This window comes from Pteropus vampyrus, unplaced genomic scaffold (genome assembly GCF_000151845.1).
Source record: "Pteropus vampyrus isolate Shadow unplaced genomic scaffold, Pvam_2.0 Scaffold82, whole genome shotgun sequence".
NCBI classification, from domain to species: domain Eukaryota; kingdom Metazoa; phylum Chordata; class Mammalia; order Chiroptera; family Pteropodidae; genus Pteropus; species Pteropus vampyrus.
In genome coordinates, this window is record NW_011888863.1 from 4,847,079 (window position 1) to 4,873,601 (window position 26,523).

The window sequence follows — 26,523 nt, forward strand, 5'->3', positions numbered from 1 at the left end:
ATGAATGAGGGAAGGAAAGAAGATTTTTTTTTTTAAGCAGACACCTACTGGTGACATGGATTTCAAAGGATATTAATCATGGAGCACTTGAGAGATTGAAACAAGACAATTATTTTCATCATATTTTATATAAAATAGATATTTACATAAATTTTATTTCGTAAATACCTAGGCAAAGTATACATAATCAGACTTACATGGGAGAAATACTTTATGGGAGATATATTTCTAATGGCACAGCAAAAGTAACAAAAATGTACATTTATATACAACTGATTAAAGTAGGAAATAAAAGCATTATGAACAAAAAACATGATGCAAGTCATTTCCCCCGTCAGAAGGAGAGATCGGTGTGAGTTACAGCAAGTCAAATGATTTCCATGTTATAAAAGCAAGCCATGGCTTCTATAGATATTTTAATTCCTTAGGAGGAAATTTTAAAAATATCTTTATTTCCCAGAAACATAACAAAATCACTGATTTTTATGGGTACAGACTGTAAAATAAGAGTGGTTAGCTCTGCCATGTTAAAGCACTTGGGCAGTTCAGTCACTTTTAAGGTTGTTTATGTATGTGTTTTGTTGTGGTGATTTTCTTAAGGGTTTCTAAAACGAAGGGCAACACTTAGCAGCTATGGCTTCAGATGTAGAGGGCTTTCAATTTGTATTCATTTCAGGAGACCCGTAGAGCTTGATAGTTCCCTAGAACTACCCAGTGAGTCCTCCTTTAATGAGTGATAAACATGACTGAGACATTTGGTAACTCGCCCAGGGTGAGGTGGCTCCAGTTCCTGGTGGCAGAGGAAAGACAAAGAACCCAGACCTCCTGATTCCTGAACTGGTGTACCCCGCTCACGGACCAGCCCAAAAGGACATTATCCACATTGGAAACTTTTTTTTTTCTTTTTTGGAAACTTCTAAATGTGATACACATATACTCCGTGTGCCCCACTGAGAAGGGGAGGAAATTCCTGGCTTTCTGGACACCTCTTTCCAGTTTGGGGTGAACTTACAAATTAATAATGACTGTATATTGTGACAAATTAATAATGACTGTATATTATGATAGATGCTAATTTTACAAGTTACGTACCCTAAAGGTTTTAATTGAAAGGATCCTTGGTGATAAAAATAAAACATTTTTATATGAGCCAATTGATAGATATGAATATCATCAATTCTGTTGTGCCATTTTATTTTACTGATTTTAAACCATGCCTTTGATTCCAGCTATTTTATTTCTTCTCTTTAAACTATATGGCTACTAAAAACAAAAATAATGAGAAAGTGCTAATCTTGGAATAATTGTTCAACATATTTTTCTTTTACATCAAAAACATCAAGAATAATAATAAAAGAGTTATATTTCCCTATATATTATTGGCATTGTAAGTTTTTATCTTAATTGTAGCCTAAATGCAAAATTTGAAAGCTATATTTGTTCTTTTACAATGTCAAAAGATGGCATTTAGATAAATTTTGTTATTATTGGGAAATATCAACATACAATTTAATCAAAGTAAATGTGACATGGAAATCAGGAAAAAATTTAAAAACAAACCACCTAAAACTACATTTGCTTTGAATGTTGTTACTAATATCCTATAGATTTATTAATCTAAGATGTTAATCCATCACACATCAGAGCAAAAGTTTTATTTTTTTCAAACTGATTCTAATGAGTACAATTAAGAAATAATTTTTAAATGCTGACATGTGTGTAACCTAAAGAAAGACACAGGTCTAGGCATAAACTTTATGTCATGGACACCCTCTTAGATTCGTAAAAAAGTATGAGTTTTACATACTGGGCACTTTGAGTACGTGCAAATGGCAAGGCAATTCCTTTCCCTCTGAGAATGAAAAATTCTGTAAATATAAGGTCAAATCACAGTCCAACTGCCACAAGTGCAAAACTACCCCATCTAATCCACCTGTTTGTCTGTCTCAAAATAACCTCAACCAACCAATTGTGCCATAAATCGTTCTTTAGAATTCTTTGGCTCATTTTAGTCTAGATTTAAAAGTAAAAATTATGAAAGATTATAAACATTTCTTTTGTAAAAGTCATACACTCCCATTGAAATCGTTAGCCTGCAGTGGCTCTCTAGCCTAGCTGCACATTAGAATTAGGAGTCCCTAAAATAAAATTAATTTTCCTTCAAGGTATTTGAATCTTTGGTTTAGTTTACCTATGTTACATCACTGAACCATGTTTTATGACTGCCATTAACAAATTGAAAACATCTGAATCATTTTTAAAATCCTGAATCATTCTCAAGTTTGAAATAAGCTTATGAAGCCATTCTCATGGCTCCTGTGTCAAAGGACACATTAAAGGGCTGCCATTTATGAGGATTTTGAAGGCAAGAAGAACTGCTTTTCGGTAGGAGTGAAAGGTGGGTTAGACAGACTGGCAGTAGGAGGAGGGAGATATGTACACAAAGAACTCTAATGTAGCTGAGAAAAAAATGGCACATGCTACTCAGAATGACAGAGTCACAGATGAAACTGATCATTAGATCAAGTGTTCAGCCAGCCTAAAGCAACTTTGTCTTGTCTTCACCATCTTCCCTCCTACCCAGGACCTGCCATATATTTAAAGACCCAGTGCAAAATGAAATTACAGGACTCCTGTTAAAGATTATTAAGAATTTCAAGCAGGATATTCAACCAAGCATAAGAGTGCAGGATCCCGAAGGACTGTGTAGGCTGCACGTCCATGTAACTAGCTCTGCAATTCTATCTCAGAAACAGGCTTATCAACTCACGTGCCAATCATGCTTTCTTAAGGGCAGCCTGGATGCATCTCCATGTCTAGCCGGGGCATTCAGTTTTTATTTTGATAAGCACGAAAACCATATATTATTTCATGTTATAAAGATCAAATAAAAATCGTACAAAATACACTTAATATCTTTGAAAAATAACGTGTGATTTATTTTCTTATAGGCACCATTTCAACTATGAAAATTATTCCATTGGCCACATCTCAGTGAAGGTATTAACTCAAAACAGAAATATCTGATGCAACCGTGCTAATTTTTAATGTTCAAAGAGATGCCAGGGTATGAAGACAGAGCAATAGAGAAAAAGAGAGGGAAAGAGATATGAAGTAGGGAGAGGAGAAAAGCACCAAAAGAAGGCAGAAAAAGTTTCCTGAAGGCTATGTGACCCTTTTCTCTCAGAGACTTTTGGGCTGTAATTGCCATTTCAATTATTCCAACAAATGTACTCTCATAACTTTAGTGGCACTTCAAGTAAGGCATAATTGCTTTTCAAAATTTGGTGCTCAGTTTTTTCCATTAACTTTCTAAGTGTGAATTTTGGTTATAGATTATCCTTAAAAAGTTGTAATTAAAGTTCTAGATACTAGTTTTAGCTAGAGCTTCATATTTTTTATTTTGGGGCTAGGGTATAACACAGTATATTTTTTTAAATGCACTGTATTAAGTTTCTTGGCTTAGGACTATAAAAGTGTATCTTGTGGGCAGGGAGGCCAAAGAAAATATTTTAAATAAACTTTTGGATAAATTTGTGATATACAACATTAAAAGACTATTAGGAACAGAAGGTCACAGGGGTAATATAAACATTATTGGATGATCGATGCACACAAACAGAGGTATGCTAATGCAAATTATATAGTCCTTTGCATTTAAAACATTCCTCATGTTATCTCTTTTTAAAGAAGTTTTTCTTCCTTTTCCTGATCTTGGATTGAAAAGAAGCAGAAGGTTTTCACCCTGGGCCTAAGCATGTGGAGTATGTGTGCCTTCTGACTACCATATGTCAATGACACCTGGATCGGCACCATGAACAGCACTGCCCAGAGTGGTTTCTTTTTTTTAAATTTTAATGATGATGACCAAATTAAAAGGTGGTCCACTTTTAAAATATATACCAAAATATAATACCACCGAAACACTGAAGGCCGATCCCTAATTTCATAATGAGTGAATAACCAATACAACTTTTCTGAGAAGCTGTTACAACCAAACTATTTTTAATTTAGATTTATAATTTTTTTATGATCACGTTTGAAAGTTGCAATTAAAAACCACTATGTACAAAGAAAAACTGTATGTATGTATATATTAAATATTTTATAAGTTATGGAATAAATAACATTAAAAAATGTCAAATTGTAGGTTCAACTTTTCCTTCCTTACATTTAAATATAAATATATATTTTTAAATTATGAATTTAGACTTTTTTCTCAGATTTTTTGAGCATTCTCCATGAAATCTCCAGGATTACAAATACAGAGCCAAGAATTCTGGGTTTCCATCAGTCACATTCTAAGCACAGAATTCTCATATGCCCAGGAAGACAAATCAATAAAGCTCTCTTTCCACTTAGAGTCTATGAAGACTTCTGTGATATATTGTAAAGATTTCTCAATGGTTAAAAATAATTTTCAAAAAAATAATAATCTCATGATGTCTAAACATTAAGATAAAGTAGAACATTTCTCTCAGTTAATATCTTTAATAATTCCCATGTAGAATATACTATGTTTTTCTCCACCAAAATAACAATATATGTGGAGGCAGAAACATTTATAATTTTAAAAGCACTTTTCAAATCTTAGAGCAGAACCACTACTCTAGTAATACCTGTAATAAAATTTAAATAATTTAAAATTTTCCATAAAGAATTAGGGGTACTAAGATCTTTGATTTTCCCCTAGAGATAAGAATATCACACATAAATCCAGAAGCTTTCTTTTTGATATGTTAGGCAATGGAAAAGCTTACATGAAAGTAGAATTTAATTACTCGATAGGGACCTAGCAATATCCTTAGGGGACTATTAGATCAAGCTCACTTAATAATAGCCCTTTCCCCACATATTCTGGAAGGTTCTACGAAAACTTTTAGATACTCCTTTCTTGTTCTGGAGCATTAAATGAGCCACCTCTTGGTAGAATTTCCCAAATGGCTTATCTCAGAGGATTTGTCCTCTTGGAAATATCCCATCTCCTTATGAAGCAATGCTCTGCCCTCTCAGCATTTCTAACTTCAGTATTTCTGGGACATAAGAGTCTAAACTAAGAAATAGAATCAAATCTCTGGGTTGCAAAAGCAGAGAAATACATGAAGGGAAATCTGGAGTTAAAGCAAAATAATCTGTAAAATGCGTAGTTATTTTTTCCCCCTTCCCTTTTAGACCTCCTAGCTTTTTCTTGCTCTTTTTTGTCTTTTTGGAAATGTAAGTTCCTCAGCACAGGGTTACCAGCAGGGATCCCCTAATGCGCCACCCCGAACTGGGGGTAGAGGAAAGCTTCATTGGTTGTGCCTTTGCTGATGTAAAAATAAGGCCTCCATTACTTCTTCTTCCAGAGGCACCAACACTGTCCTTGAGATCAGGTCAAATGCTGCTATGTTTGATCCTTTTCTCGAACTTCTTGTAATCGTTTTTCTAGGCGATCCAATTTGGCAAGATTTTCCTGCAGCAGTTTGCTGTCTGGAACCAGCTGTAAGGCTCTCTCATAATAAGCTCTTGCAGACACATAGTTTCCCTGTTGTGAAAAAAAAAAAAATAGAATAATTATATTCTGACCTATCAGAACACTCTGTTAGAGAATGAGGAGACTAGAAAACAGAACTTCTCACCTAATTTAACATTAATATCCTCATAAGGAAACCCTGTCTGTATGTGTAATTTTATCCTTATCTTTTGGTGTTTTTGGAGAAACCATTTAAGTACCAGACCAACCGGAGAATGTGAAGGTTAAGAGTTATACCATAAGGTGAAATGGCAGAAAACAGATTTTCAGTTCTACTAATGCAAAGTGGGAGACTACTATTTCATACTGTCCTCACAGGGCTAGCACTATTCTTTTGTAATCAAATGGAGCCAAGGCAGGTGAAATTCAGAGAGAGAGAGAGAGAGAGAGAGAGAGAGAGAAAGACTGAGAGAGAGAGGAGGTACATGTATAGGGAAATGTTTCGAAAGTCCAAGGGTAATGATTAAAAAGTAAATAGTTTAGGAATCCACAATATCTATTTAGTGGTAGGAGTTATTTTAATCCTCAACTTGAAAGGGAAAACCAACTATTGCCCAATACATGGTATACATGGTATTAATTAATGCAAATGTAAGTTTCTATAAAATGAAAAAAATAAGAATATAGAGTCAAATTTATTCAATCCTCATGGTGTCTCATAACATGTACCTGTTGGATACTTTTAAACCAGGAAGGCAGGTATGTCACTCCTGACCTGCTAAAGACACCTGTCCCTATCCTCTGTTGGCTCCCATCTGGTTTGTTCAATGCCTCCCTAACTGGCAACCACGTGTGCCTGGTCCCAGGCAAATTATTCACAATTAACTAACTTTTCCCAGCCCCTTTTCTGCTACTAAACATATTACCTTCCTCATGTGGTCTGCAGTCTTTCAGATCTGTATAGTGTCAGAACTAAGATTGTCAGAGAGCTCCATTTTAAAAAATATGAATTTGCTCTACTTTATTCTGTTACAGCTCCACGTGGATGAAAACAAGTTTCTTTCTAAATTTCTACCACAGTTTAAAATAGCACCTCTTGAAGTAAAAGTACTACTTAGCAATAGCAACTAATAGCAACTATTTTCCAAATGAGTTAATATGTGTCAAGAGTTTAGACACTGCCGGACACTGTCCAGGCTGTGTAAATACTATTTCTTGTAGCATTCACTTGTTATACTGGTGAAAAGGAGAGTAGAAATGACAGAACAGGAAATTGTACATTGGGAATCCAGGCTCTGGCATGTGTACAAATGAAGATGTCTCTCATTGTTAACCCTGATTCTGATAAGAATTCCGAACAAGTGAGAATCTGGATTTGCTACATTATTTTTATTTTCAACTCAAGCATTTATCTTCCAAGTGCCTTCTGAAGTTTATTAAGCTGAGCACACACATGCAGACAACTTTTGTGAGTATTAACGTGCTCTCAAAATATGTTTCTACTGCAGCTGACTTTGAAATTATTCTTCCAAGAGCTCTCTCTCAATTTAGGCCTCAGATTGGTGCCACCGCATCTTCTCTAATTACCAGTTTTCTCTCTCCTGTCACACAAAAATTTAGTCATAGAGTTATTTTCTGTCCCTCAAATTGCCCTTTTCTTTATTACACTGGAAGCCTTATTTTAAGAAACAACTTATATCCCTTAATTCAATATACCCAATTCCTAGGTGCTAGGAAGAGAATTTGAATTATTTAATTTCTAGAAATGTGTATCTAGTATGATAGCTACTGGTTATATGTAGCTACTTAAATTAATTATGATGAATTAAGAATTCGGTTGCTCAGTTGCACCTGCCACATTTGAAATACTCAACAGCCACACATGGCTGGCTAGTGGCTACTGCCTTAGACAGTGCAGATATAGGACATTTCTGTCTTTGCAGAAAGTTATATTGCAAAGTGTCATTCTATAAAATGCATTAATCTCATAAGGCAGCACTGAAAATAATACTCTGTGATATGGCCCAGTTGATGCAATTCTGATTATAAAAAATGTATTGTAGCTTTTTTGTTCTATCCAGTTCATCCTATATAAAACTTCATAAAAATATGATCTTTTATTACTAAGTAGTATGAGCAAGAGACAACTCCCTTCCACCCATTCCTCTGTCACCTCCTTGCAAAACCTATTCCAACTCTCACCCTTACCAAAGCCTTTAGTCCTTCTTAAGCTTTACCTAAGGCAAAGCTTCTACCATTTTCTCCTCCCTATTTATCCAGTCCTCATGGTGTCTCATAACATGTACCTGTTGGATACTTTTAAACCAGGAAAGCAGGTAAGTCACTCACTTGCCTCCTCCCTATTCTTCAAATACAGCAAGCATACTTGCACCTCAGGACCTTCGCACACATTTATTCCTTATTTTGCCACGTGCCTTCCTCTTCTCCGGTCCCAGCTCAAATATCACATTAACTGAGGCCTTTCCTAACCACCTTAATTTAAAATTTCAGCCCTGACCCCCTGACACTCCTATCTTCTTTCTTTCTCCTCCATAACACTTATCACCATCTGATATATTTTATGTGTGTATATATGCATGTACATATGTGTTTATTTACTTATTGCCTGTCTCCCTCTACTAGAATGTTAGTTCCATTGTTGTATTCCCAGTTCCCAGAAGAGTAGCTGGCCATATGACACTCTCTATAAATGCTTGTCAAATAAGTGGGTGAATGAATGAATGACAGTGAATCTCTGATTTCATTAATTATAGACAACAGTCCCCCAAAGGATCATTTTCAATAATTCACCTAAAGGTAGCATTTTCTTTTGAAAAACAAAACAAAACAAACATAAATACAACCAAGTAACCTTGTTTTTCAGTAAAAAGTTAAGGAATAAAAGACACATTAGGTATAAGAAATAGTAAAGTAATATTTAAAGTAACACTTTCTCTTGATAGTGAGTTAAGCTACAGGAAAATAACTGCACTAAACTCCAACAAAGCTTTTAGTTCACACGAGTAGATTTTATCTGCTCTATGATAATACTTTTCTGAAGTACCTGTGGTTTTCTTTATGATAAATTAAACCATGGAATCTAATTTTCATAGGTTTATTTTTTAAATGGCTTCATGCTAGTCAATATCTAGGTAATACGAAATGAACATAAGTGGCTAATTTTAAACAACTATGTTTTTGGTATTCAAATAACTCAAAGAGGAAGTTCATAATAGTTTCTCAATATTTTAAGAGAAGAAAGACAGAAAGAGAAAATACAAAGGAAAAATCCAGTTTGCATGGAAGTGAATTCTTCTCCTACCTTGATGTGCTGGATTCCACCCATGTTCATCCAGGCCTGCGCCTGCTCTGAATTCAGTTCCACGGCTGCTTTGTAACTCTAAATATGTAAGAAAAACCTTCAGACTGAGAAATGAGAACCCATCTTTAACACCACATAATGTGGAAACCACTTTCTTCACATGTGAAAATTTAAATGGTTAAGAAAACGAACAGCCACTTCTAGTCTACAGGTGTTCCCATTTATTTCTGTTATTTTTTAAAGCTGATGATTCTAAAATGGAGGAAACAGAAATGTGTAATTTCCTTGCAGAACTAACATTTGGGCTTAAAGAGACTTAAGACGCCTGCAGGGAATCCAGGTGATTTCTATTATTGGGCAGCATTCCCGCTGGCCTTGACCTGCAAGAAAATAGCACTTTTCGGCCTTTTTTGCTATAAAGGGTTTGGTAAGGAGTTTTTTTTTTTTTTTTTTTTTAAATAATCACAGAAGCTTAAAGTAGTTTCCTAAACAGCCTAACTGTACTGTAGTAAGTCCTGTGACAATATCGCTGACCTGGTTATTCAGCCTATGCTTAAATTCTTGTGGTGACAGGATGCTCATTACTTCTTTAAAGACACCTATTTTACTAGGTGGTAGTTTTAATAATTATAAAGTCTTTCTTTTTCTTCTGCCATAGGAAAGATCTTCACTGTTTGAAGGGAACTACCTAACCCTTAAATATTTTTGACTTTTTGCCTAAATAGCATGTATTCCATTATATGTAACAACCATGAGATATATTTTTAATATTTTGTATGTTGTTTTACATCAAAGGAATGCTCACCACTGAGTCTTGATTTTAAGAGTGGTAAACTTAATAAAACTAAAGGCTAGGAGTGTTGCCTTTACAGAGTGTTCAGTAACAAAACTGAGTATGTATGTGTGTAGTCCAATGCTCCTTGCTATTTTCATTAGCAAGAATTCAACTGAACAGATCCATAAAGTAAAGAAAATCTGTCCATCCCTCCTCTATTTCAGTTTTAGAAGAAAGAGCAAAGGTTAAGAAACTATATGCTCTTAAAAAGCTGCTAAAATAAACTTGAAGAGTATGTCTTAAGTGTTATCGGCAGATGGGATGTAGTGTAGGTAGGGTAAAGATTCAAATCCTCACTCCATCTCTTACCCTCTGTGTGACTTTGAGCAAGTTACATAAACTCTGAGTCTCAGTTTATTCAACTGTAAACAGAGACAATGACCATGATTTTCTCATATTATTGTCATGAAGATTAAATTACTTAATGGGAATCATAATAAAAGTGTTAACAAATTTTAGTTGCTGTTATTAGCCAATAGCCCTACCCCTACTCTTCAGAAATCTAGCTACTCTATAATGATTATTTAATCCATTAGTCAAACAATTAGAAAATACTTTTGTTTTCAATACAAGATATAAGACAAAAATAACATATAAATATTCACCGTTAAAGTAATTAATCATTAAATTGTCATGTTAGTTATAAATAATTTACGAATGATGGTACTGAAAATGTTCACAAGGCAGAGAAAAATGCATAATTTCTGTCTCAAATATGCCACTGTTTCTGTTTTAAGGGGTTGCATTCAAGTTAGTTTTTCTAAATATCTTTGCATGTGTTTTCTAATAATGTTTTAAAGGCCACTTACTGTTTATTTTCAAAAATAATTATATTATTTGAAATTTTTTTTTCCCATGATATATTTAGTGTAATTTTTCTGACTTCATTAATTCCAACTGTGGCTTTACCAGGTACAAGGAAAATGTATGGTATTCTATAATATTTCTATTTAACTTTGTAAATGTCTTTTTGACTTTAAATTTTGTATCAATTGTGTTCCAAAGCTGTAGATACTGAATACTTATAAGATGCAATATACCATGTTTTAAAACACAGAAGGAAGCAGGCCCTTAAGGAAAAGTCCAAGCAAACTGGGGAGCTAAACCACATGCATGCACTTGTAGGGACTGGGGCTCTAAGAATACGATAATTACATCGTACATGACACTTCCAAATGATTGTTAGAGACAGTGTTTTAAGAGTTTGGTGTAAACAGGGTCACTGAGAAAAAGAATGGCACAGAGGGCTTCGTGAGGGAGGAGGACACGGGCTGTGTGTTGGCAGCAGGGTGGGGATTTGCAGGGGGTCTGGGGCTGGGCTGGGAAGAGTGTTACAAGGGGAGGGTGCAGAAATGCCAAAAGCGATTCAAGCACTAGTGCAGCTGGCATAGAGTTACTGAAGATAGAGAAAGAGCAAGAGAGGGAGAAGCTGGTTTGTGGGCAAAATGTGGAAGGTTTCAAACATCGAGTTAAAGATGACGATTCAGAAAATAATGTAGAGGTATTGCAGAACTCCAAAGAGGCAAAAATGAGAGGCAAGATATAAAAGTAACCTAAGTGCCCATCAATAGATGACTGGATAAAGAAGATGTGGTACATATACACAATGGAATATTCCTTGGCAATTAAAAATGAAATCTTACCATTTGTGACAACATGGATGGACCTAGAGGGTATTACGCTAAGTGAAACAAGTCAGACAGAGAAAAACAAATATCACATGATCTCACTTATATGTGGAACCTAAAGAACAAAATAAATGAACAAACAGAATAGATACTGAGAAAAAACTGATAGTTGCCAGATGGGAGGGGGGTAGGGTGAAAAAGGTGAAGGGATTAAGAGATATAGATTGGTAGTTATAAAACAGTCACAAGGATGTGAAGTATAGCATAAGGAATGCAGTCAATAATATTGCATTAAGTCTGTACAGTGCAGAGTGGGTACTAGACTAACTGGGGGGAAACATTTAGGAAATTATATAAATATATAACCACTATGTTGTATACCTGAAACTCATATAAAATAATATTCAATGTCAACTGTAATTGAAAAATAAAAAATATATAACCATTACATGAAAAAAGGGGCTCAATTTTATCGTCAATTAACCAGAAAATTCACAAACATGCTGATGAATTTAGATTTTACTATATTTGCTTCATTAAAGATTAGGGAGTATTAATTTTAATCCATGAATTTAATAACAATTTTATTAAATGTTTATACCTCAAAAGCTTTGTCCAGAAGGTTCTGCTCTCTTAGTTGGTTTCCTTTTGTGAAAAAAAGTTCAGATACGACGTTTGGGTCCTTTGGTTTCAGCTGGAGAGCCTTGTCTATAGCATGCAGTGCCTGCACAGGTTGCAAATTGAAACAATAAATGTTGATTAGATAAGGAAAAAACAATTTAAATAATAAAATTTATACTTTTTGTTCTTATGTATTAGGTAGTGTGGTAAAGGACAATCAAAACACATTCTTCATTCTTTAATGTTCTCGTTGAGAAATAATGTGGCCCTGACAAAATAATTTCCCTGTACTCCAGGTTCCCCATTTATATTCACAATGAAATCTCCCTGATCACTTCACAAGGAAGTTGGGTGATCCAGCTGAAAGAGAGTAAAATCTGGGGTCGGACAAGTTGCCCTTACCACGTCTCAGTCTGGGCCACTCAAACAGCCTCTCTTCAGTCCCTGGAGCCCACCCTGCCCCCAACACACATTGCCCTGCCCTCTGCAGCCAGAGATCTCTTCAAAGCACAAATATGATGATGACGCTTTTCTCCTTAAAACCCCAAAGCTTTTTTCAGGGTAAGGAACAAAACCTTTGCCCTGTTCCCAAGCCTTGGGGTCTAGTCTCCAGCAGCCTTTGAGGCCACATCTCATGCTGTACCCTGCTCCCTCATGCCCATCCTTCAGACAGGTCATTCACTGTTGCCACATGGCCTTTGCTCCTGGTTTTTTTTTTTTTTGGTCTTGTCTGGAACTCTCTTCACTGTCCGCTTTTGCCTAATAACTCCTATTCACTCAGCCCTCACCGCCACTTCGCTCTTCAGGGAACCTGACCTCACAGACTACTCAGGTCTCCTGATTATAGCCTCATTAGGGACCACGTCACTTTATGATATCAGTGAGCATAGCTATAATTCTACATTGATTTTGTGATTACTTGTTTAATCTGTTTGCTCTTCTAGTTAAACTCCATGAGAACAAGGGCAATGATTTTTTTTTAATATCAATTTATTTCTAGTGCCCATCACAGTGTCTGGCATATAGCAGGTATTCAATAACTATTTTGTTGAGTCAGTTCATGGGTTTACTAGTTATGTGACTTTTTAAATGGAGAAAAATACAGGGTCACTGACCTGCCTTAGATGGTGTTATAAGGTTTCTATAAAAAATATATTTGGAGGAACATGGAAAATGATAAAGCATGAAAGTGTTAGTCTTTATTTTTATAGAATTAGCCGAAAACAAACTGAGATAATATATAAAATTTTCAGACCATGGAAGAGCTAAGAATGTATTTCAAGGGGACATCTTAGGAGTTAAGAAGATATCTGTGGAAAGTACCCATAAGATCGGATATGCAAACTAATGATATTCAAGACTGCTCAGCCTTGTAACTGTGCAAACTGGAGAACCATTTAGGTACACCCTATTTTCTACCCATGAATCCAAACAGTGTCCCCTCTACCTTATCGTGGTGCTCCTGCTTGCTGTAGATTGCTGACAACAGGCGATAACATTCAAGGCATCCAGCCTCCTCCGAAACAATGTGATTGGTCATCTTTTCAGCTTCTTTTGTCTGACCCATCACGGCTAAAACCTGAGCCTGCAAAACCATGCAGACCTTAGCTTATAAGACACTTTATCGAATAAAGCAGAGGCATTCAGGAAACACCCCAGATGAAAGTTCTCAGCATATATTGTTGACTCACAGAGAGGGCTGAATTACCATAGCTTACAGGCATTAATTTTTTGTTGTTTATTTTTTATTTATTTAGGTACGTGCATGAGTTTCTGCATGAATGGCAGGAACATCACAGATATCCAATGAAATGACTGTCTTTTTTAAAAAGCTGATTAAATATGTCAAAAAAGGGAAATGATTTCCTATGGTTTCAACAGAACACTGTGTTTGTAATAAGATAATGAGTTTGATTTACTGGAAATATAAGGAAAAGGAAGAGTACTGATCCAAAAATTAAATACAAAATATTGTCGTTTAAATTTCCTGAATTTGATAACCATACTGTGGTTTTGTTAGAGAACATCCTTGCTCTTAGGAACTATATGTTGAAGTATTTAGAAATAAAAGGTATGAGACCTATAATTCTCACATGGCTCAGGAAAAAGTAACATGTATTAATAACATGTATATGCACACATATATCTGCCTAAATATGCACATTTATATGGGTACATACATACATATATGCATGCATACATACATGCATGCATACGTACATACATAAGAGGGTGATAAACAAATGCATAAAAATGCTAAAAAACTGATCAATCTGGATGAAAGAGTACATGAGAGTTATTTAATATTCTTGCAAACTTTCGTACATTTGAAATTATTTCAAAACAAAACCTTAAAAGTATTTTTACCATCCATGTCTTTTGTGAATGGCTCTAACACTGGTTATATGAATATTCATAAAATGGATAGTATTATAGCACTCCACTTCCCGTTCTGAGGCTTACTGACTACAGCTCCCTATATTTCAGACTGTGCTTATGTTCCCAGCTTCATTTTTTTCAGTCTATCTACTCACCAGTGCCAGGCGGAGGTCCCTCTGGGAAGGCTGAAGTGCTACAGCTTCCCGGTAAATCTGCAAAGCCTCTTCATATCGGCCAGTGTTGTAATATAGTGCTCCCAAGGGTGATAGTATCTCAGCTTTGCGTGCCACCTGCAGGGCGCTGAGTTTTGAGAAAGATGAATTAACACTTTTCATCTAATAGGTACATTTCCAAAGGTCAAAACTTAGATTTAGGGATGACTGTCTGGGTTGGAGACTTTGCTCCAATGTGGTCTTTGTGTTTCTATCAAGAAGAATATTAAAAAAACAAAAAGATCATGGTGCCACCTCTGACTATATGAAAGTCTAGTGACCCACCAGTATGGAAACTGAGCACCAAGAATCTTTTCTATTAATGGTGATAGACTTGTTTTGATGCATGCACAGTATTTCATCCACATCCACTTCAGAAACTGCTATTTTTGATTTGGGTTGCAGTCCACTGCTTCAGAAAACAGTGGAATAGCTAAAATGAGAATTAAATTCCAACCTTGGTTTAGCACCGTCTTCTAACCAGTAAGCAAAAAAGTCACTAACTGGGATACCATTTACAATGTTGTATTGTTCTCTTTAGATATGAGAATCTGAATGGACTGCATTGGCAAAATTTTCTAGTATTCTGAGATGATGTCTGTTTTAATTAACTAAAATTTGATGATAGTCGATAATATCGTAATAACTTTACAGTGACAGAAGGTTACTAGACATCATGGTGATCACATCATAAGGTATATAAATTCTAATCACTATGTTGTACACCTGAAACTAATATAATAACAACTATACTTAAAAAAATAAAATTTAAGAGTTTAAAAAACTTGATGGGCAATTGCAGAGGTCTTTGGGTGACTTACAAAGTAAAGAAAAATGACTTTACCGTTTATACCATTCTTCAGCCACACTGTTGTCTCCCAGAGACCTGTAGAGTCTTCCCAGGTTCACCATGGCCACATGATGATTTGGGCTAAGTTTGATGGCCTGTTGGTAATGGGCCACTGCCTTCTCTGGAAAGCCTGTGACGCATGGTGGGTTGGTAAGAGCGGAACACAACTTAATTATAAAATACACAGGCTCTTTCATTTCTCATCTGATGTACATCATTCTTCTTATAGAGTCATACCATCAATTATTCAGTTTGGAAATTACCTTGAATTTCGGCTTCTTCTTGCCATTGCCTAACTTTAGACTATTTGACTATTCGTTCACATTTCTGAAGAAATTAATTTTAAAAAGCAATAGAAACTACAACCTATTTCTTTTATTACATACATTATTTTAGTCAAAGTGCTTTTTGGCCATTGCCCTAGCTAATACGATGTTCTGAGATTATTTGTGACTGTTATTTACACAAGATATTGTTGCTTCTCATTATACAAAAAAAAAAAAAGAATAAGCTTTATGCAAAGAAAACTGTCCTGAAGCAATTTCTAAGGGCCTGTCTGAGTTTCTATACCACAACAGAGTAATTCAGGCACTGCTTTAAAGGTATATTAGCTGTATTCTAAAAATCTTTTTAAATCATACGTTGTTTAGATGGACTTTATTTGAAGGGACTTACATAATAATGCCACCTTGCATTTGTCCAAAGTATCGTGCATTTTAAAACATTTTAATTAAGTGCTATCATATGATCCTTGCAGTTATTTTTCATACTATTCAAGCTGCCTTTTGATATCACTTAAACTGTCTCTTGGGATGTAAGAGATATCTTAAATAAAATTACCACTTTATAGACGAGACATTACAGTGTAAAGACATTAAGAGACTTGACAAAAATTCCAGGGCAAGTGAGGGAAAAGGCCAGAATGAGAATCAAGTCTCTCTAATCTGATAAGATTCCCCAAAGAAGCAGCCCAGTGAAGTTACATCTAAGTGACGAAACCGTAGAAGAGTCTAAAGTTCTATGTGGAACGACATGTTTACTGCCTGTACAGACATCTTCTCAAGTGCACCCTCTTTGAATGCAAGTTTGACTAGGAAGTGCCGAAAAAGACTTTATGTATATCTAGGTCTATGTATCGGCTACTGGTGACAGGAAGAATTTTGCCAGTGTGAAAAACACAAAAGCAAAAGAAGTGGTGGGAAGATACATAATGTGGTCAGTATGTATTGGGGATGGTGGTTGGGAGTGGCCTTGTCGTTGTTGTTGTTGTTGAAGTAGAAGGAAGAAGACTAGACCAAGGAGGTCTCTTCTAGTTTTTATGTCATTATGATACCAAATTTATCATTATATTGCTAATGAACCAGCAGATGGCACCGCAAAACAATTTTACATGCAAAAATAAAGGATGTTTCTTAGGTGAATCAGAAGATAAATTTACGTTCTATGAAACAGAAGCAGTTCTAACATCCTCAAAAATAAAAACCCTTTTGAGTATTTCATTTTGACAAAATAATTAAAATTTAATTTTACTGCAGGGCAGGTAGTATAATAGTGAAAGAGAAGAATGTGGTGATTTTACATTAAATTCAAATATCTTTTTATACTTTATAAGGATTCATAACATGCAAATAGTACATGAGGCACAAGTCATCAAGAAAGCAGAATCCCTGCTTTCTTTATGTTTTGCATTAAATAAGATGGAGTAAGTATATTTTCCATAGCATGGTTATATAAGAATACTCCATCGATTATAGTAATAGTTTATATCATGTATATGACATGAGGAACAATAAAACAATTCTAGAGGCTTTTTTATCAGTTGTAAAAAAGTATTTACCACCTGCCATTTACTAGATTCAGAGGCAGGTTGTGCATTATTGCAGAGGAACATTTCATTACCATAGATTTATAAACTTGCATAAAGGATACTCAAAGAAGACTGCTACTCATTAAATCATCGAGGCAACTGCCTGCCACCTGGGGAATTTTCCTTCGAGATACGATTATAAGAACCGGGCAGATTTTACTGAACTGAGTCTGAAAATTTAGAGGAATGATACATCATGGTATAATGCGACTGTCGCTGGTATGAGCATCCTGCCAAGCCCAGGGATTTTTACTTCCGAAGCATTATTTGGGTGGTTGCCATTTTTATCGAGAGAGAGTATTATCTAATCTCAACAGAACAGATTGTCTTTCATTTCACTTACCAGTATCAACTAAGAAAACGCCATAGTTGTTGTGCAAGTCTGAACTGTCTGGACAATTCTTTATTCCAGCCTGGTATATTTCCTCAGCTTCCTTAAATCTCTCCTTCAAAAGAGAATAAAGAAAAGCAAATGAGGACGTTTAAAAAATTGACAGGACACTGAGTAGTAAAAGTGAGAAAAGCAGAAAAGGATTTACTGAGCATCTGCTATGCAATAGGCGCCAAGATCAAACACTATGTCCTTGTCTGAATCAAAGACAATGCGAACTGCACATATATCTGCAATTCATATCTGTGTTTATTTCCTTTAGGGCAAACAGCTGATGTTTACTAAAAAGTGATATCTGCAAGGATTTATTTGCTCTATAGTTGGAAAAAGCCTCAAAATGGTTGTTTAAATGGATGCCCTCCACACAATAACTCTCAGGATGAAAATGTTTAGGAATATCTTCCCAGGTGGCACTCTGACTAGGTAACAGGAAGGCCTGGGATCTTTGTTTTCCAGCTGCATCTGCCTAACTAACAAGCACACTTAGGGCTTATTTGGGGGAGGTTTTGGGTGGAAGGAGGAAGGGAGGCTGATGCAAATTATGGAGGGCTTTGCCTTATCCTTTCTTTACTTGAAGTATTTCTATAGTCCACCAAAATCTTTGCCACTTCTCTTATCTAACCTGTGCTCTCTATGTCTGAGCCGTTCCCTCCAACAGGAACATATGTTCCTCAAAGGCACACCTCCAACTCCTACTGCTGTGGCGAGGCCCAGATCAACTGCCATATCTTCAAATAATCATTTTCTAATTGCTCTGATCTTCTACTCCTCTAAAGATTCACTTTAACACACTTTAATAATTCTGAGTTAGCTTTTAGGTACATTTTTTTGCAACCATCTGAGATTGTTAGGTCACATAAACTTTACAATAGAGAACGTAACACCTAATTAATGAATAAAGCTACCCAGGTCCTAATAATTACTCACAAGTAAACAATTTCATAGTTACCTAGTACTGCTGTGAAGGTCAGGTGAAAGGAAATATTTTGGCATAAAGCATATCGCAACTTTTCCTTTAACATGCTCGGAGCATGGACAGTTTCCTAATTTTGTCACAAGTTAACAGTACTAAGCATTCAACCAGACAAATAAAAAGGGAGTGTACAGTATCACTTTTCTCAGATGTGACACCTTAAGCTTGTACTAAAATGTACTGAAGGTTGAGCAGTAAGCCAAAAAGCTGACATCTGACTTATCCAGAAAGGTAAAGACACTTTACCCTCTGTAGCGTGACCAATGCCATCTCTCTGAATCTACATGTTCAAATACAATTTGCAGGGAAAAAGTGTGTTTTCAATTGGGCAAATTTCACTTACTTGAACTATAAATCCATAGTCCAGCAGAAATGGAGATCCATGTTTCTAAAAATGCATTTTCTAATTGCCAAACTCAATAAATTGTCAAACTCAAAAAAGTTAAAGATGAAGGAAAATCTCAAACTATCTTTTCAATCTACTGAAGAGAAGAAAAACTTTATGAAGATATCATCTACTGAAGGACTAGCAAATTTGTGAGTGTGTATGTGTGTGTTAAATGGAGATAGGCAGAACACAAATTATATCAAACTCTAACCAAATTCATAGTTAGAAAGGATCATTTTGTATTATGACCAATGTATTAAAGAGGTAAGTATGGAAGCTCTGAGCTCGGGTGGCCTAGAGTTGTTACTGCCGCCACATCAGGCATCATGACCCTGACGAAGGAGCACGTTTCAAGTTTCTCTCCTATCAAACCTCTTTAAGTAACTCAATATGAGAAATCATTAACTAACTTGAATGCTTTTTCTTTTAATTTTTCTTAATCACTTTCTGATACAGAGATCAATAAAAAATATCTTAGGGGCAACCAGAGAAAGAATACCCTGGCTAATCCAAAACTGGGTAATCAGTTCCTCAAAATCTTGAGTTGTAATGTTACCATCTGACCAGTGTCAATGTTTGACACTAATACCAAATCTTTATTTTTATAGGATCAAATTTTCTAGTTTGCATGGCACTGTTAAAACACCCTAACATAGTCATGGCAAAATAAAATTAAAAACAAACGAACAATTATTAAAAATACAATGAGTAAGATTTTTAGCACAGGAAATAAAAGACTATTAGAGCTGGAAAGAACATTAATAGACACTAATTATCTTAGTTAATACATGAAGAAACTTGAATACCAATCGGTTAAGAGACTTGTCCAAGATCTCATAGGGACAAGGAGACAGAGAAGAACCTAGGTTTTCAGTTGACATACAGGGAATTAATAATCTTTGAATAAAAGTAGTATTTCTGGAAATAAACAAGGGTGTGTCTGGCATTAAAAGAAACAATTACACTTTTGGATATCCACTACCCATGTATCCATCCCCTCAACAAATATTTCATGAGCACTATCCATGTGCTAAATATATAGTTGAGACAGAAGAGTGAATGAGACAGACACAATCCTGTCCTCACAGACAATCAAATAGGATTCAGACAAGAACGAAACACTGCGATGTATGGTGACAGTGTCATGGGAGGAGAAGTACAAGGGACTTGAGAGGCAACCAGAAGTGACACCTAGAATTGGGGTTGGATAGATACTCTACACTTATCATGATCCAAATGCCTAAGGAGGCTGGTTACCATTAACTCCGGTAGCTGTGTAACATACAGATGTGCTTGAAAAAAATCTGTAGCTACTTGAGATCTTAAAAACATCTTGATAATTGAACTGTGGGAGAGCTGAAAGGAATAAAATTGATGTCTTCACATTCTAACTTCCCGAAGTCAAATAACAACAGTTAACAACAGTTTTCAAGTGCAATTACTGTTCTGCCTGATTTAATTTTATTTTTCTCCCATTTTCTTGCTACTCCAAAATAGACAAAGAGATCATCTTTTTCATCTAAAAGTTCTCTTATTTTTGGCTTTATGAGCTGGATTTCCATTAGAAATTCAATTTGCAAAGTCCAAAGAAGTAATGGGATTTAAGAGACCATGCGTGTTGGGAGCAAGTAATCATATCCCTGTAACCTTGGTAACCCCCAAGGGCAGTCTCAAGATTCTGGCTCTATGAAAAATGTCTTCAATATCTGTCTTTCTCTTGCTTTCACCTGACTGTAAATTTCAAGAAATGATTAACTCCATTTATTAAAAAATGAAGGGAACCACTACTGCAGGAGAAAAATACCTTCTAGGTATTTATTTAAAATAAATTCCACCTTCCCTGGAAGGGCAATGCATTTATCTTAAAAAGTAGTAGTAGTTAATCCCCAAAGCTCAATTTCATGCACACACTTTCCTTGACCTCTTCTGGTTGGATGTTCTGAGTTAAGCCTGACCATTCCTAGTCTCTACTGATTTGTGAGATCTGGGAGAAATAAACAATAGCTATTTACAAAACAACTTTAATTAAAAATGTGTGGAATTCAGAGAATGGTTCTGATAAAAAAAATATCGTCTGCTGTACATCAGAGTCCTCAATCAATCACTGCCTCAGCATGAAATTGGCCTTTGAGGGCAGTGGTTAAAAATGGGCAGCATGAAGCCACGGGCTCCTTTCCAAGGCTCAAAAGCATTTTCAGCAGGTCAGAAATAAAATGGGCCTTAGGGGAGAAATAAAATATAGTCAATGTCCCCAATTTTTACATGCTGTATTTACACATGATATGCTTTTTAACTCAAGAAAAGGAAAGTAAAAAGCAGATCTTCTAAAAAAGGAACCCCGACTGTAATTTACTCTCTTGCATCAACGGATACGTTTGGAAACATTTCTTTATAGTTCAAGTTGCAGCAACTAGGAGGACAAACAGACATAAGCTTAATGTAGCAATCCTCAAACTTTTTCGTTGTAGGGGTCTTTTGTACTCTAAAAATTACTGAAGGTCTCCAAGAGCTTTGTTTATGTGGGCTTTATCTGTAAGTGTTTACCGCAATAGAAATGAAGCTGAGCAACTTTTACGGTATTTATTAGTTTATTTTAAATGATAATAAATTCAAACATAATACATTTATATGAAAAATAACTATATTCTCTAAAACACAAAAAATTAGAATAGCGGCATTATTTTATATTTTGCAAATTTCTTTCATGCCTGGCTTACTACAAGATGGCTGGATTCTCATATCTACTTTTGTGCTCAAATCTGTTTTTATATGTTTTTTAGTTAGAGTATATGAAAAAAATCTGGCCTCACACAGATGTTTAGTTGGAAAATAGGAGAATACTTTAATAGCCATTTCATAATTGTGGATACATCATGTAGCCTCTACAAAACTACGGTATGCTCATGAGAAAATGAGAATGAAAAAGGCAAATTACTTGTTAGTACTATTACGAAGACCTTCTTGGACCTCAGGGATACCCAGTCAATGCTTTGTGAACGGCTGGCTTAATGAGCAGTCGGTAACAATATGTCCTTACTGTATAGAAGGTATAGGGCGTGGTACTCCAAAGTGGTTAAGGACCTATAGAGAGGGAAATGGAAAGTTATCCTCGTGCCCTGACACTATGATCATGTGTCTGAACTGCTTTTTGGAAGTGCTTTCACTCTAGTCAATGATGTAAGCACACAGAGTGATAAAGTATTTCCTCATCAACCAAATGACTTTATTTTGTTCATTTATTTCTATTTGGTGACCCAAAGGTGCCTAAAATCCAGATCTTCTGAGAACAAATCCCAGAGTACTTACTAGAAACCATATAGCACTGGTTACTCATTAGCATATGGAGGAAAAGCACTGGGAAGTATTTGCTGCAGTTTTGCTGTATACCCTATCAGGTGTTGCTCAAATCTTAGAGAGATCTGAATGCTTGAAAAGAGAATAGAAATATAGTACCTACAAAATTAAATGTGGGAAAGATTACGCTAAAGATCCTCTCTCTTTTAGAAAAACACTTAACTTTATTATGACTGATAGATGATTTTATTCACTGTTACAAACCTACAAACCTGGGAAGCTTAGTGCTGATGGATGTGCTTAAACTCATTTCAATGACTTTTCTGAAAAACTCTTCAAGACACAGCCGCTCAAAACACAAAGCAGAGACGTCTGCTTTCTCACTCTCCTTTGTCTTTACTTGTGTTTTTTTTTTTTATGAAACAGTTCTTCTACCACCAGTCATTACCTACTCAACACAGACATTTGTGAGAAACGTGCTGTCGATATTTGATGTCTAATTCTCTTTCGCATTCAACTGAAATGAATCAATTAATGTGGCAATCCTCCTCACCAAAGAAATGTTAGCTATGTCTTTTTTTTTTAAATGTTAGATATTTCTAACCCCGAATTTTCTCATTACCCAGCAGACCGTGATCAACATCACTCTGACAATGTCAGAAAGAGAAACATTTTAAAGAGGAAATGCCAAGAATCATAAAAAATAGAAGCTAAAGTGAAAACATGGCAAGAGTAAGGAACCACAGGGGCATCACACTATCAGAAGACCAGAAAAAAGGAGAAAACTCACACTTGCATAGAACTGCAGTGTCCTTCTTATGCCATTTCATCTTCATTCTTTGCATTTCTAGGCACATGACTTTCTATTAGAAGGAGACACCCCTACTGTTCTCCATCGCAGAGCCCTCACATGATCTGCTTCCTCTTGCCAGAAACCTTGTCTTATTAGTTTTTACCTAGTTAATATCTGTAAGTTCTTTAGGTATCAGATTTAATGTTACTCTTTGGCCATGGCCTCCACTCCCCATACTCCTCTTCCACATTAGATTAGGTCCCCTTATCATTCTCATTAGTACTTTCCCTTTGCACATTTGTCACAATTGTGGTAGATATTGGAGAGGGGGCCGATAATGTAATTCTTTGTTTAAGGGAAACCTTCCCTTCTAGGCTCTAAGTTCAATAAGGATAAGGATCATACCTTGCTACTTCAACTATCTCTAATGCTTAGTGGTACCTAGATGCTCAATAAATGTGTGCTGAATAATTCAATCATTGAATTCTTAAGGTAGGGTCCAATTGGAGTTGAGCTGGCCACACATACAATGCTATACATGGCTGAACCTACCCCAAATGTGGCATTTGTAGGAGAGACATTGACCTTGAACCTCTTACTCTTGATCTATGCTCTAATTTATATTTCATTGTTCCAATTTTCTTTTCATTCTTGTATCAGGTGAAGACATATCCCAAAATACATAAAAAGAAAATATTTTATTTTAAGTACTATCTAATTAATTGAGTTTTTCAATATGCTGTAAACATAGGGCTAGCCATAATTTGCAGTGGGTCAGAGTCATAAACAATGTTAATTTTATTTCCATTACTGCTAGTGTAATGCAAGCTATATAATCTATGGCAAGAGCAAGCTGTTTAAAAATGACGGTGGGTTTGTAAATGTTTGTAATCCTATCTGTGAAGCTGGAGTACAGCCAGTTGTGAAAAATGCTAATGAAGAACCAGAAGAGAGTAGCAAGCCAGAGACCACCCTGACTTTGAATCTCAGAGTTTATTTTCTGTTCTCAGTTTTTCAGTTTGCAATAGATACAGAGGGGCATCAATTTTCTTCTGGATCCTTTCATGTATCTAACTTCTATGACAACTCACCCTTCTAGGTTTCCTCTATCAATTCTCTTCTCCCTTCCAGGCCCTTGCACACACAACCTCATTGACTGTGGCCTAATATCATAGTCCAATTATGGGATCCCAGCATCATACAGTGAAAGAGGAGCTGGGGAGGAGTTGAGAAACCAGGCACTCGTCCTGGTCTTGACACTAGTTATCTGTATGAACTTGAGAAGCACTTAATTCTGTACACCTTACATTTTCATCTACAAAATGACAAGGCTAAAGTATTCTGTAAGGTTATTCCCCCTTACACTATTCTTCATTTTCCCCTCAGAGAAATGACCTACTCACAATGCAGTTTCATTTATTTAAAGTCCTAAATCTGTCTTTTCAGTCCTGATCTCTCTTGCTGTCATCTGTCCATAAATTATTTTCATTTAAATGTTCCGCTAACATTCAAGACACAAAGGTTGTACACTGCTGAGGGAAGAGAATATTAGTACCACTCTTTCGGAAAGCAACTTAGTAATGTATCCCAAGAGCAATTTTGTGAGATATCGCAGTGAAACATGCTGATACTCTTTGATATGGGAATTCTACTTCTAGGGATGTATCATTAGGAAATGATTCCAAATACTGTTTCTAAAAAAACATAAGAAATGAAAAGTTCTCTCTCTCTCTCATATACACATACACAGAACCCAAATGACTAACACATGGGATACCATTGTTAATGTAAGTTGCAATGTATCATTTTGATAAGTTAGTATGCAGCCATTAAAATGGTATCTGTGAAGGCCACTTAGCACCATGAAAATACATATAATATTATTCATAATTTAATGGCAAGTAAAAGGAACAGGATATAAACCTTATGTGACTTTAAGTATGAAAACAAAATAAGTACATTAAAAAGACCTGTAGAATATTAAAAAATGATAATATTTGTTATTTTCAGATATTATATTATGGGTGAAGGTATATTTTATTTTCTATGATTTTTGATCACTTTTCATTATACTTTTATAATATTTGTGTAATTTTAAAAAATGTTGAAGCTGATCTCAGTTCTTCTTTTCCTAAAATCTTATTTCTCCCTGGCTTCCCCATCATTGTCAGTGGCCATGTGTCTTCTCAGTCCTTTAAGAGCTCTAGCCTGATGTTCTTAATTTTTAATTTTCTTTTCTTTCAGCCTTCACATGCAGATAGTCTCCAAGTACAAAGAGAATTTTTTTTTCCACAGTAGAATTTATCTATTTCTACTCTTTCTGCCTGAAACAAGGCTCTCGATTCACAACAGAATGCAGTTAAAGCCTCCTCTAAAATATCCTATATATTGCTACAGGATTTTCTTTCTCACCTGTTTTAAAACCCATTCTTCAGACACTGAACCTTTGCTTTCTATTATCTACCAATTTCAAATTTGGGTTCCATTCTGGGCCTTAATATGTTCCACCATATAATGTCTTATTAAACTTAGTAACCTGTTTTTCAAATGTCCCCTTCTCCACTGTGCCCAGATTTACTTGCTACTTTCAGTTCCAACAGAGTGAGGAACACAATATTAGTCTGAGACAAACTCTAGAAAGGATTATTAAACTCATGGTTTTATTGTGAGTACAGATAGAAAACGGTATCAGTAGACAGCAGCATAGAATTACAACCTTAGATCAGAGGAAGGATTTCAGAAGGTATCTGACAAATCTCGCAACATCCTTGTAGACAAGTCTGAAAGAGGTGAGCTGAATGATAATATAATTTGATAAATTAACCAAGAGTCAAATAACTATACCTAAAGTGTCTTGGGTAAAATAGAGATCACCTGGACAGAAGAGACTACAGATACAATATGGGGCTTTCTACCAGCTACTGATCTTGGCAAATAACTAGAAGATATTCTTATTCAATTTGCCAATTAAAATAGCTGGAAAGGGTAGTTAATACAATGAATGGGAGAAAAAAAGGATTAAGAGGTCCTAGAATACCAGAAATTTCAGGCTGATATGAAGAAGTTGAAATTAAATACAAGTAAAGATGAATCCTTTCACCCAATTTATAAAAACTTGCCTGAAAAAAAGGGTGAGACCTGAGGTAACAAACCTTAACATTTTTTAGGAATTCCGGTTGACTGTATCTCCATTCTGAGCCAGAGCATTATGAGGATGCTAAAATCTAACAGTATTCATTTCAGAGTGTCATATAATACACAGGATCTCAAAATAAGGAAAGAAGTATTTCTATCCCACTCTGAGCTTATGAACTGCAGTTTGAGAAGCAAGTTCAACTTGGGAGCCATATTATCATAGAGAAAATGGACAATTCAGATGCTATGAAAAGCAATACGACCAGAAGGAAAGTATTTGGAAACCAGAGTAAATGAGAAACAAGTTGAAAGAAATGGGGTTAGCATAGAAAAGAGATTAGAGAAATGGTAAGATAGCTGTGTTCATAAACTGTACTCACAAA

The 26,523-nt window shown here is 35.6% G+C and overlaps 1 protein-coding gene across 1 annotated transcript in view; it reads right to left on the reverse strand.

Annotated features, from left to right (window-relative positions):
• Positions 1–202: 202 nt before the first annotated feature.
• The window catches only part of TMTC1 (transmembrane and tetratricopeptide repeat containing 1), a 244,594-nt gene continuing 218,273 nt past the window's right edge, over positions 203–26,523 (reverse strand). Inside the window, exons 14-20 of the mRNA XM_011363119.2 lie at positions 17,510–17,612; positions 15,294–15,429; positions 14,393–14,537; positions 13,306–13,443; positions 11,839–11,961; positions 8,775–8,852; positions 203–5,524 (exon numbers count right to left, since the gene is read on the reverse strand). Coding sequence (XP_011361421.2) covers positions 5,384–5,524; positions 8,775–8,852; positions 11,839–11,961; positions 13,306–13,443; positions 14,393–14,537; positions 15,294–15,429; positions 17,510–17,612 — 864 coding nt within the window. The 3' untranslated portion in view covers positions 203–5,383. The remainder of the gene's footprint in view (positions 5,525–8,774; positions 8,853–11,838; positions 11,962–13,305; positions 13,444–14,392; positions 14,538–15,293; positions 15,430–17,509; positions 17,613–26,523) is intronic.